Raw genomic sequence first — 12,418 nt, forward strand, 5'->3', positions numbered from 1 at the left:
CAACCCTTAATTAAGTTAATAAAGGTATTTTGGTGCTTGCGACAAAAACTCCGCAGAGTTATCATCATGGTATAGTTCTTGGAGAAATCTTTGGAAGAATTCTTGGAGATTAGGTTGCTTATGCAATTTGGCTGAAATTCTAAAAGTAATCTCTGGAAAAAATCTGTAGAATTCCCTGAAGAAACGCTTGAACTTTTTGAATAAAATATTGTGAAAATCGGGACCTTCCTTAGCCGAGTAGTTAGAGTCCGCGGCTACAAAGCAAAGCCATGCTGAAGGTGTCTGGGTTCGATTCCCGGTCGGTCCAGGATCTTTTCGTGAAGGAAATTTCCTTGACTTCCCTGGACATAGAGTATCATCGTACCTGTCACACGATATACGAATGCGAAAATGGCAACTTTGGCAAAGAAAGCTCTCAGTTAATAACTGTGGAAGTGCTCATAAGAACACTACGCTAAGAAGCCGGCTCTGTCCCAGTGAGAACGTAAATGCCAAGAAGAAGAATTGTAAAAATCTTGTAAGAATTTCATATAAAAAAAAAACAAAGATGGATGGAGCCTGATGCGGAACCCTTGGCAAATGAGTGATTAAAGTTGAAGGATATTTCTCTATATGTACTGTAGAAAAACACAGTGCTCGTTCGGATCATTACCATATTAGCGTTTTTCCAAGTTTCAAATTTGTTTTCCTGTTTTCATCAGTTTGTTATCAGCTTATCACTAGGAGTTCATATTCATTTAGTATTTGATGTTTTAGTATTTTATTTTTGTTTCCTGTGGAGATTGATCGATTTGTCGATCTAAGATTATCGTTTAGTTCATATGTTCACTTTTGCAAAATGACTTCATCGTTCCGCGCGTATTATATAAGAATGTTAAGTAAATTGTTGTTGTTTGCTTCTATTTTTGTTGTTGTTTGATTCACATTATTTAGTTCATGTCAATTCAATATGGGCTTCATGGCATATAATTTGCTATCGAATAGTTGTTGATTTGTCATGGAAGAGCTGTCAGTTGTGGATAACACCTATTTCTTATTATAAAGTTTTGATGTATTCGAATTTCTGCAAAGTTAGCATAGTTGCTCTATCGATGTTTCTTTGTTGCTGTTTGGTTGTCTTATAATCTACAAATTTCGGTTTTCCTACAATAGTATTCTTTTCGCTTCATTGCAAGACAGTTCGTCAAAAATTGCTAATTACCGATTTCTATCAACGATTTTCTATACTTTCGAAGGTGATAAACTTTGTTGCAGAAAAATAGAAACACTGAGACGAGTTGCGCTAGCTAAAAATCGTTCACCACGTTGAAAGTGAGCAGCTCTCGTAGAGTGACTGGTACTTTCTTGTTCTCATGGCAATTATCTGCTCTTATACATCTTCGACGAATACTAGAGTTAAAGTTTTTCTCAACAATCAGAAAGCTTTAGGGATTTTTTTTAAGGCAGGCCATTCTATAAGAGTGGGGAGAAGGTTACTTCTGTTAGAATTCAGTTCACATCTATTTGTCGACAGGGTGTTTGGGTTGTAATAGTAGAGGACAATTATACCACTTGTAAGGTGTTATTTTCAGTTGCCTCCTTAGAGACTACAAGTTTTTTAGCTCAAATCAATGTAAAACGAGCGTTGTAATTAAAAACAATTTCTGTCCCAGTTGAGGGAGTTTTATTTTTCTTCTTCTCGGTCATGCATTTATGAATTATGTATCTATGAAAAAAGGTCGAAAGAATATAAGATTGAAGAGAAAAAAGAAGGCACAAAAGGTCGAAGCTAACTGTTTTTTACAGAAGATTAGGAATTCATACCAAGTAAATCGTTTACGACCTTTTGTCTCTAGGTAACAAATGCAATAACGGAAGGTTTGTTAGATTCTTTGACAGCTCAAGCAAATCGATAGAAGAAACTCATTTAGTTTTTCCTTCGAAAATTATGGTAAAGGTACTACGTACCGTACAAGAAGCGTTAAAAACAGAAATAGTGGCAACCGTTGTGCTCTTCGATATCTACAGGCAAACTACTGTTCGAAAAGAATGTCTCAATGGATGTGTTTTGTACGATTCATCCAGTTTCGGTGGATGATTATTGTGCAGTGCGATTGCATCGCTTCGGGTCTACCATTTACTAAGATAACTATACCTATTATGTTTAATTTTAATATTTGTAATATTTTATGGGGGACATGTAATCTAAACGACTAACCTGTCTGGACGATATATTTGAAATTCGTTTGCTTACTACATTTTACGCGTAATATGGCTATGGTTCAGTTGTTACGAGTCGATATTTATTAGTGAACTACGAATTTTAAATTTTGGTGGACCCACAGTGCTTCAGTTTCTGTCTACATCTGGTAACTGGTAATGCAAAGCATCAATTAAACAACACTAATCGTACTTCTATACAATATAATATATCACAAACCATAACGTTTAACAGAAATAGGTGCATATTGATAACAAAGATGCAGAATTACGTCTGCTGCTTAAGCTTGTATAGTAAAACAAATCGGCGATGATTGATGGATATTTGAATGTACAATCCTAAGGTGTTGGTTAATAGAGCTTTGCACACATTGACAAATTATTGCCAAATTCATAATACGCAAAATCCTTAAAATCAAGCAATAAGTTGATGAGAAAAAAGAAGTAATTTTCGGTCCAATTTCATCCTACTTTGTATGACAGCGTTAGAACTTTTCATTCTTTGTTTTGATTGTTCAGAATAAACTTCTGAGATTTTATAAACAGTCGTATATGGATCTAATAGTTCTATTTTGTCGATTTTCTATTTAGATTAGAACAAAAGTTAAAATCGATGAAGAAAATTGGATAATTGCAGTTACGCCCTTCTGATACTGAACGTTACATATAGATATAGCAAAAGAAAAAAAAAACACAAAGAGTCCTAATTTGACAAACCCAAAAGATTTTCCTTCTTGAACACATACAGTGCAAAACTTTGAATAATAGTCCATTATAGCACAGACAAACATACATAACAGTGAAAGAATTTCCATCGACCACTCATTTAACGATCATTTCAAATTTATTGTTTAAAACCACACAACCAGTGCTGTTAAATGTCAAATTTTTGGTATTTCATTTATGTGAGTAGCCTTTTTCCACATTATAGTATCAGGATTACATTACAAACCAATAGTATTTAGGAAATGATCAACAGAAGAATATTTTTCGATACCAGTTTCCATAGGGATGATATTAGCAATATTAAAATGCCAAAGAGTCTCTCTCAGCTCACAACTAGAGGCATCGTTTTTCAACGTGTTTGACGTTTCACACGCCATATACAGGTCATGTTGCACAAAATAGTAGTACGTGCAACATGCTCACCTGATGGTACCATACCATGATGATGGTATGCACTGTGCGAAAGATCTTTATGAAATTTGTTCCAAGTGTTAAGTCTATTTGTCTGTGCTTATAGTATTGGATATCATTTAACAGGGGGTAGATATGTGTGCCGAAATCTTTTTAATCGCAAGCGGCGTCAATGCACTTCAAAACTACTAAAAACAGTGATTGAAGTCACTGTCTTGTATGAATAGCTTTCTGCAGCAAACCCAATGCCGTTTAGGTGTTGTCCATTAACCACGTGGTCATTTATGGGAAAAGGGGGGGGGGTCTGACCAAGGACCACGGTTCATGCAAATTATAAAATTTTTGTATGGACAGAACACCACGAGAGGGGAGGGCGGGGGTCTGAAAATCTGAAATAAATGACAACGTGGTTAATGGACAACGCTTCAAAAATAAAAATATTACACGTTATGTAAACTATATGTATGTGAAACATAAAGTCAGTTAAATTAAAACTTGAAATCATGTAAATTTGTTTTTTTTTGTCAGGTAATCTAGCAAGCTTTTGCTGATTTACATGATATAAATATTATTGAAGTCCAACCGATATGTCATGGACCAATGCACGAGTTCACTAATTTGACGTTTGAGCGGTGCCATATTCACTCGTTACTATGGCCACATAAATAACACGGCACCGCTCAAACGTCAAATAGTGAACTCGTGCATTGGTCCATTGAATTTTATATCACATGATATGACATGTCACGCTCCAATAAGGAGCATTATATGTCACGGAAGTCACATTTCATTCAAATCATCTAGTAGAATGATGAAGTACCTGTTGCAATTTATGTAGGTGTTTCCGTGGAATGAATCATGGAAATTTCTAATGAAAAAACATTAGGTATTTTTTGCGTTATCTCAGGAATGAACATTTGCACAATTTGTTCGAGGAATTCTTGCAGGTATTCATAAAACAGTTCTTGGAAAAACTTTTTGAGAATTTCTCGGAAAAAAATTTTAATACTCTTTGGACAAAGTCCAGAAATAGTCTCTTGGAAAAAAGTACCCAAGGAAGAATACTTGACAAAATCAAGGAAAAACCTTAAGAAATCCTTGCAGATTGTCCAAACATCCGCCGGCATCTCTTAGAAACAAATTGATTAATTAAGAAATAGATCCACAATCAAGTTCAGCTAGATTTTTATATTGTTTATGAATCATCTCCCATTTACTGAATGTATGACAAACAATAGTTGTAATGTTATTGGTAACTGCGATAGACATGTCATACAATATCGAGCTCATCTACAGTTCGCCAATACAATTAATTTCTAATAAGAAAATCGATATTCTCTGGAATAATACTTACGCGTGCTGTTTTATTTTTAATTATTACACTTATTACGTGAATTGTTCTATTATAGTCGAATTGCTTTGGCAGAATAACGCTATTTAAAGTTCTAACGGATCAATCAGATAACAATATTCATTTCCAGAGGGGTTTAACCGTAAGCATGTCCAACAGCATCAAATACAATTGAAAGAACGTGATTAGTCGCAAGCAGCGATGATTGTGATAAAGCTAAACCTTCGAATGTTTGAGCAGCAATTTCGAGAAAAATGGAAAACTTCTATAAAATATCAAAAGTCGATATTTGTAACTAACTACTACACGATCGCATTCCGCTTAGAGTGAAAGACTAGCGTAGAAAGTAAATAACGTGAGTTATACTCAGCACGTGTGGCAAAGTGTGCATACCCTTCGCCTTTCATCATTCTATTCATCTATGTCTTTCATCCATCGTCATTAGGAATTAAACCTAGGTATTATTTACACGGTTAAGGTTTGTCTAAATAAAATTCACGCGCCCGTCTCGGTGCGGTTTCAGATAACACAAACATGCAAACATAAACGTTCGACGTGGCATGACTTCGGTCCACACAATACCGTTCGTATAATTAGCGCTATCTTAAAATTGACTAAGGTTGAGAAGATTTCTGCCTCCCAGCGGCAGCGATTGTTCGGTGCGGCATAATCAGGGATGAGTTGGTTTACTTGCCATGTACTGCGATGACAGCGTCTACCGGCACACCAACTGCATCGGCCTTTTCGTCCTTTTTATCCGCATCTTTCGGGTCGTCCTTCATGAACATTAACGGGCACATCCCCAGCAGACATCCGATGGTAATTCCTAATACACGTCCCTGTGCGAAATATACCATCAATTAATACTACAATGCCATCGTGTAGCCAACGAAGCCACAATCTTATTAACTCAAGCTTCATCGAACCCATCCAGGGACACTGAACCGAAACGCAATCGAACGTCACAGTGTTTTATTTTATCGATTTAGTGCGCTTTTTGAATAACGTCTAAACTGTTGATTTTAGCGACATGGTTTGTTCAAAGATGTTTCTTGAATTATGCTATAAAAAAGCTCAAAAGTTTTGTGACATGTCCACCTAGCAGTGTGAAGGAAAAAATATTTTTTCAGGACATTCGAAATGACAATTTGAACCAACTATGTCGAAGACACGGTTTTTCTACCTGTTATTTTTTTTTTAAATTTATGTCGTTGTATCTGATTGAGCTCTACAAATAATGTTTCTTTATCCTTCCTAATACAAATACTAATATTTATAATTTAGTTTTTTATAAAGTTTATTGCCATGAAAAAACCTTTGTCTATAAGAGCTTTTTTTCATGCGTTCTACAATCAAACTAATAAGTCTTATGAAATACGATTTGAAAAAAGGATTGATAAACAATAAATTCAGTATTAAAAAACAATATATATATTTTTTTAATTGATTTCAAAAAATAGGCCCATAGGAGATAGGACATTCAAAGGTTTAGACTATATTCAAAAAGCGCACAAAATCGACAGAATAAAACACTGTGAACGTTACAATTACGGTTGAGTTCCTGGGGTGGAGGAATCAGGTCCCGCCCACTTACCATGTTCGCTGCCCGCCGGCTGGATTTCATCTCGAGCTGTATCGGCGTCAGTTTGGGTGGTTTCACTCCGCTCATCTCGGCCAGCTTTTCCACGTAGAAAGCCGACCCGATGCCAATCACGTCGCTGATTGTGTTCCCCAGGGCAGCCGCAGCCATCGTCGAGATGCACATGAACAGTCCTAGGGTGTGCTCGATGTAGTCTCCCTGTGGGTGGTGTGGTGATCCGACGGATGAGCAACGGAAACGACAAGAGCAGAACAAAAATAATGGCTTGGGTGAACGAGAGTGATTTGGAAGAATCAGTGCTTCGCCCCTCAACAGGTGCCGTTGAGTACTTAAAGTTGTCTTCCGAATAGGGGTCTGGGTCATTTGGCATAAAGCCATTTGGCATAAGGTCATTTGGCATAACGCCATTTGGCATAAAGGACATTTGGCATAACAGCCATTTGGCATAACGGTCATTTGGCATAATTTTGAACAATGTGAAAATAAAGGGTCATTTGGCATAACGGACATTTGGCATAATATCAAGCCATATGTAAAGTAAGAATCAATTGGCATAATATCAAACCATATGTGAAGTAAAGGTCATTTGGCATGTCGGACATTTGGCATAATATCAAACCATCTGAAAAGTAAGTATTTATGATTTATTGGTATTTTATATTTTATTCAGATACTCCTTCTTCTATGTGAAAAAACTGTTGTAATAAATATTACGCAAAAGAAAAAGTCATGTTAGAAAGAAGGGCAAATTCCTATATAATAAAATAACGCGTCGAATCGCTATAGCAATAACCCTCGAAAGAATACCTTATGTTTAAAAGAAGGGTAAATCTCTAGATAAATATCATGACTAAACAGGATAACAGAAAATGAACTAGGGTGTCAATCAGTGACGCAATATTTCTTAATTTGAAATTAAAAACGAACCCGATCAAGCACTGCACACTGGTTCAGGAAGCTAGTTTAGGCGGACATGAGGTTTTCGTCTCGATTTATTGATTTTAGAGCCATAGTTGCTTCTGATAATATGTTCAGCATTTTCGGTTCCGGGTCATTTGGCCGAATGCCGTTCGGCCGAAATTGAAAACAAAAGTGAACTACTGTTAGCATGGATTTATAATGAATTTCAAAGAACTTATTCAGCTTATTCATGAAGAAAGTTACACCATCATTGATATACACATAATTAGCTTTTGAGTAGTAGCTCAAGAAACAGTTCGTGCTGAAAAAAGTACATCCTAAATGTAAGCACTTATTCACTTCTCTGCTGGCGGTGATAGCCACCTACAGATGTTTGTAGTTAGATTTTGACAGTAACCAAAAAGGTTTAACACTTTTTCGTCCTTCTGCTAGATCGGGTTGCTTTGATCCCTCGGATCGTACTAAGTAATATATGTCATAGCTCTAGCAACCACAAGTCTTGGTTTCTTTGACTTAAATATTCCCCGAGTAGTTTATTGCTATACGCAAGCAACGATGCAGAGTTCAGTTCACAAGTTGCAATCTTAAACTTGGAGGAGAATGACATCTCACCCAAGTTGAGGAAAAAAAAATGAATAAGACGTAAGGCATTCTGGGGTAATATGCACTCTTGAGGCAAAACAACCCCACGGTGCCTTTTATGAGTATTTGTAAAACAATTGGAAAAGATTCGTCAAGGGCGGATAGGAGTGACCCACAACCAGTGCCGTAGCGTGCGGTTGACCAGGTTGGCGCCCGCCAAGGGCGCCAGCCTTAAGGGGGCGCCAACACGCGTGACACAAATGGTAAAGTTTGAAAATACATATTGAATTCAAACACAATCTCTATGAATCACAATATGGATCCTGAAAGAAATTTTCATGAAATACTGAGCATGAATCTAACATAGTATTTGACTGGATTCAACCAAAAAATTGTCGAGATTCTCAAATAATCAAGGTCTTCTATATAAACTATGTGTGGTTATGATAGAACGCTTTGCGGTTCACCGACACTTTTGAACTTTTTAAAACATCTTGATGACATATTCAATCCAGGGTGTGGTTTTCTAAGAATTTAACTCCGGCCAAATCCGCACAGCATTCTGCGAATTATTCTTCCCAAATCAGTGGTACATTTTTAATAACACTTAAAAATATTGTACGCTAGCTGATAGCCATTTGATTTTACAAAAAAAAATGGAATCAGTAGGATTGATATACTCATTTTTGGTTTTCAGAAAGCTATAGATGACGTAACCCATCGTACCTTTCCTTAAAAATTCATTTAAAATTACTTTTTTAAATGATACTTTATGAAAATGTCTTGGCCAAGACAACGTGAATTGAAAAAAAATCTTTTTAGCACTAATTTTTTTTATTTTATTTACGTTTTTAACACTTCAGTAGTCGTGCTGTTGTATTTTGTACAACACTGTTAAGAAAAGCTCGCAAGCCTTATACGGCAGCAGTGTGGTGAAAAGTGTAACACATAAGCGTATGGCTTTGGTTTTTTTTCAAGGTTGTACTATTAGTGTCATATGATATAAATATCGGATAAAGAAGCTTTTATTTTTTTTAATCAATATTTTTAAAATGTTTAGAAGAATTTTTCTTCAAATAAACATTTTACTAAAATTGGCACCAACAAATTGTTAGAACACCGATTTTTCATATTTGTTTCTTATTATATAAATTGTAATATTCTTGGGAATTTTTCAAATAACATTTAGGATAAATAGCAAAATATAGCATAGACTAAAAACACTCCAATTATTGCACATCCATAAGGAATACACGGGTTGTTCAATAATTGGCACGTTTTTAGTCTGTGCAATAGTTGGCAATCTGCCCTAATAGATAAAAGAATTTGCGTTTTGTCCTGCAGGAATTAACTCAATAATCAAATATGTTCTAAATTTCTAGCATCCTACGATTCTTTTCTAATGAATTCTAATGATATAGTTCACGTTAACTCTCACCATGTTAAATAGATGTGTTTAACGGGTTGATTTTATCATTCTCTTAGAGCTCTTACAGAGCATATAAAATCAAATATAAAACGTGTATTTATATAGAAAGAAATAGTGCATCGTTGTTTAGTTGTTTTTGATTAACTTGGAAGCTTCTGAAAGAAATTCACCATCTTTTTCTTTATCGGTATTTCGTCTATTAGTAAGCGATATCACCGGATTGTAAGTCAACATAAGTCGTATAAAATACATCTACAAAGTTTACAGTCCGATTGAATTCGGTGGTATGATTTAACCGGATTCTTCTGATGGATTCATATCGCACTTATTGGCTTCTTCGGCGGCTTGCCAGAGAAGAGAATAAATAAATTATTATAGAACAGATTCAGCTGTTACTAAAATAAAACAGTAATAAAATGCTAAAATCTTCAATTTAAGTATGTACAGAAAATATATTGAAATTATGCCAAATGTCCGTTATGCCAAATGACCCTCATCTTTCACTTAGTTAAAAATTATGCCAAATGTCCGTTATGCCAAATGACCGTTATGCCAAATGTCCTTTATGCCAAATGGCGTTATGCCAAATGACCTTATGCCAAATGGCTTTATGCCAAATGGCCCGCTCCCTCCGAATAGGAGGGGGTGCGTATAAAATGAACAGGATCAAGTTTAACAATATTTTTAGTATTATGGAAGGTTTTATTATTTGGTTCGATTTCTAAATTTAATTTAAGACACGTTCAAAAAATAAAAAGCATGGACTGTCACAGTTAGATGTTTTAGAGTCGAACAATCATTAACTTTTACGTGTAGGTAATAAATTTAACAATGTAACAATGTATCAAATTCAAAGTTTTTTTAATTGTATTGTTCAACGCATTGCCCAATTTCAAGTATTTTGTTCTAAATTCCATATTTTTGCTACCTATATATGATGATTATACATCACAGTATCATAAACAATTATCCTTGATAACAATTTAAAATTCCTAATCTAAATAAGAACTTTGACATCCAATTTTGCTGATGTATTTTAGCACCAAATTGGACAATCTTATAAGCTCAAATACCGGACACTATCTAGAAACGTCTCAAGTGGTTTAAACGTGTACAACCTGGAATGCTTTCACTCCAGAAATAATAATTCATTGTCAATCAAAGCAATGGTAAGTTTTACATAAATAATTTGAGCCCTAGATACTGCAGAACGCCCATTCAACAATTTATGATGAAAAATAACACATTTTACTATATTATTCTTGATATTCTCCTCAGAGCTCCCAAGGGGTCGTTCATAAATGACGTAGCATTTAAGGGGGGGGGGGGTCTTCAAGAATTTGTGACGATGTGTGACGAGGGGGGGGGTGTCCTAACTTGCGGCCGTAGCATATTGAAAAAATCGGTAAAAAAGAGCAAAACAAGATTTTTATTCAGTGCGTTCAATGTTGCAGGAGATTCCACTCAGTCAACTCAACGATTTGTTTTGATATATCAATGCTCTTGATGGAACAGCCTGGATAATAATGAGGACATCAAATTCGAGTGTTATCCTTAATTTTTAAATTGTCCTATCATTAAGGTTCCTAAATCACTCAGTAATTCAATGAAAGAGCATTGTTTCATTATGAGTTGTTTTTTTCTAAAATTAACGGCTTTTCAGTCTTACGGATGAATCAAAACGCTACGTTTTTTTAAAATCCATCCGTAAGACTTAAAAGCCGTTAATTTTAGAAGTTACACAACAGTCGTATTCTAATAAATATTATGAGTTGTGTAAGAATATTTCAGTATGGGTGACGATACTGAAGTTTCCGCTGATTTTTGGAACATATTTTTTCTCTATCTGGCCACTGTTTGCTGAATGGATTTGAATTTCGAGAATAAAGACGGAGATCCATTCCAAGTTAAGGTAATTTGTTGATCATATTCACTGAAATCTGTTTTTTAACCACGAATAATTAAAAAAAATGTCTAATTTAACAAAATTTCTTTTTAATATATTATAAAATATTTCGAACCCTTACCCATTGCTGTTATCAATCCAAACAACAGTTTTATCTTTTTTTTACATTTTCAGTTATAAACTTGTTTTAGGTTTTGACCATAGCAAAGTTACTACAAATTAAATTTAACCAAATTAAATTTAAACTGTTAAGTTTACAAGTAAGTAACCAAAATTATGTACTTGAACATGAAATAAGTTAGTTTAAACGGTTTCCAAATGATTTATGAGCGCTATGGTATATCAAACTATTATTCGTCAGATTATCCTGAAGTTTCAGTCATAATTAATATCAATTAATATCAATTTTTGTTTTTAATTTCTGGATTTTTATGATTTGTTTGTGTCCAATCGCTGAGGAAAACAAGTAAAAAATAAGGGGGGGGGGGTGTTTGATATGCTACGTATTTTCCAAGGGGGGTATCAGTATCTGTGACTAAATGCTACGAGGGGGGAGGGGGTGTAAAAAATCAGTGAAAAAAATTGTCCTTTATGGACGGCCCCAAGTACAGTTAACTCTCCCTTACTCGATATTCCGTATCTCGATATCGAGTTAGAGAACCATAGTAAAAGTTTTCATGGCTAACTCGATGGTCCCTTGGGACGCAGTTGCACTGATTTTGTGTTCTGTAAGTCGATACCTCCCTAACTCGATGGTCCCTTCTATATCGTTAAGGGAGAGATGACTGTAACATTTTTAGTTTTTTTAATTTACTACAAGCTGTTGTTACCACCATATCGTTAGAACTCATTTTAGAACTAATTAGCCTTAATAACCTTAATAAATCTTCACTAGGAAAAAAATATCGATTTCCATACGAAACGGTTATGAAATTTTTCCAAAAGAAAATATTATATATTTCATACGATGACGATATGAACGAATTAGCTTGTAGTATAGTATGAGTTTTGCAGTACAGTCGTATAGATTTTATAAATGTATGAAATCTATGAATATTTGTTATGAACATCAAATTGTACTTGTATGAATCTCAGTACGAAAATTTATGTAATTTATTTTATATTATTATGCCTTTTGCTGTCTTATAGAATATCAATATTCTCACTTCAACATTATAAAACTTGTTTATGAATTGTAAGTCAGTTAGTTGTTGATTAATAATTCGAAACATATGATAAAATCCAATAAATAAACTCACGTTTTGTTCTAGTCTCTTCGATAACCTCGTATTT

The 12,418-nt window shown here is 34.8% G+C and overlaps 1 protein-coding gene across 2 annotated transcripts in view; it reads right to left on the minus strand.

Annotated features, from left to right (window-relative positions):
* Positions 1 to 4,330: 4,330 nt before the first annotated feature.
* Positions 4,331 to 12,418, minus strand: part of LOC5572431 (transmembrane protein 65) — a 71,780-nt gene continuing 63,692 nt past the window's right edge. For both annotated transcript variants that reach the window (XM_021846728.1, XM_021846727.1), the window contains 2 exons: positions 6,282 to 6,485; positions 4,331 to 5,526 (listed from right to left, as the gene is read on the minus strand). In XM_021846728.1, coding sequence (XP_021702420.1) covers positions 5,374 to 5,526; positions 6,282 to 6,485 — 357 coding nt within the window. In that variant the 3' untranslated portion in view covers positions 4,331 to 5,373. The remainder of the gene's footprint in view (positions 5,527 to 6,281; positions 6,486 to 12,418) is intronic.

Source organism: Aedes aegypti, chromosome 2 (assembly GCF_002204515.2).
Source record: "Aedes aegypti strain LVP_AGWG chromosome 2, AaegL5.0 Primary Assembly, whole genome shotgun sequence".
Lineage (NCBI taxonomy): Eukaryota > Metazoa > Arthropoda > Insecta > Diptera > Culicidae > Aedes > Aedes aegypti.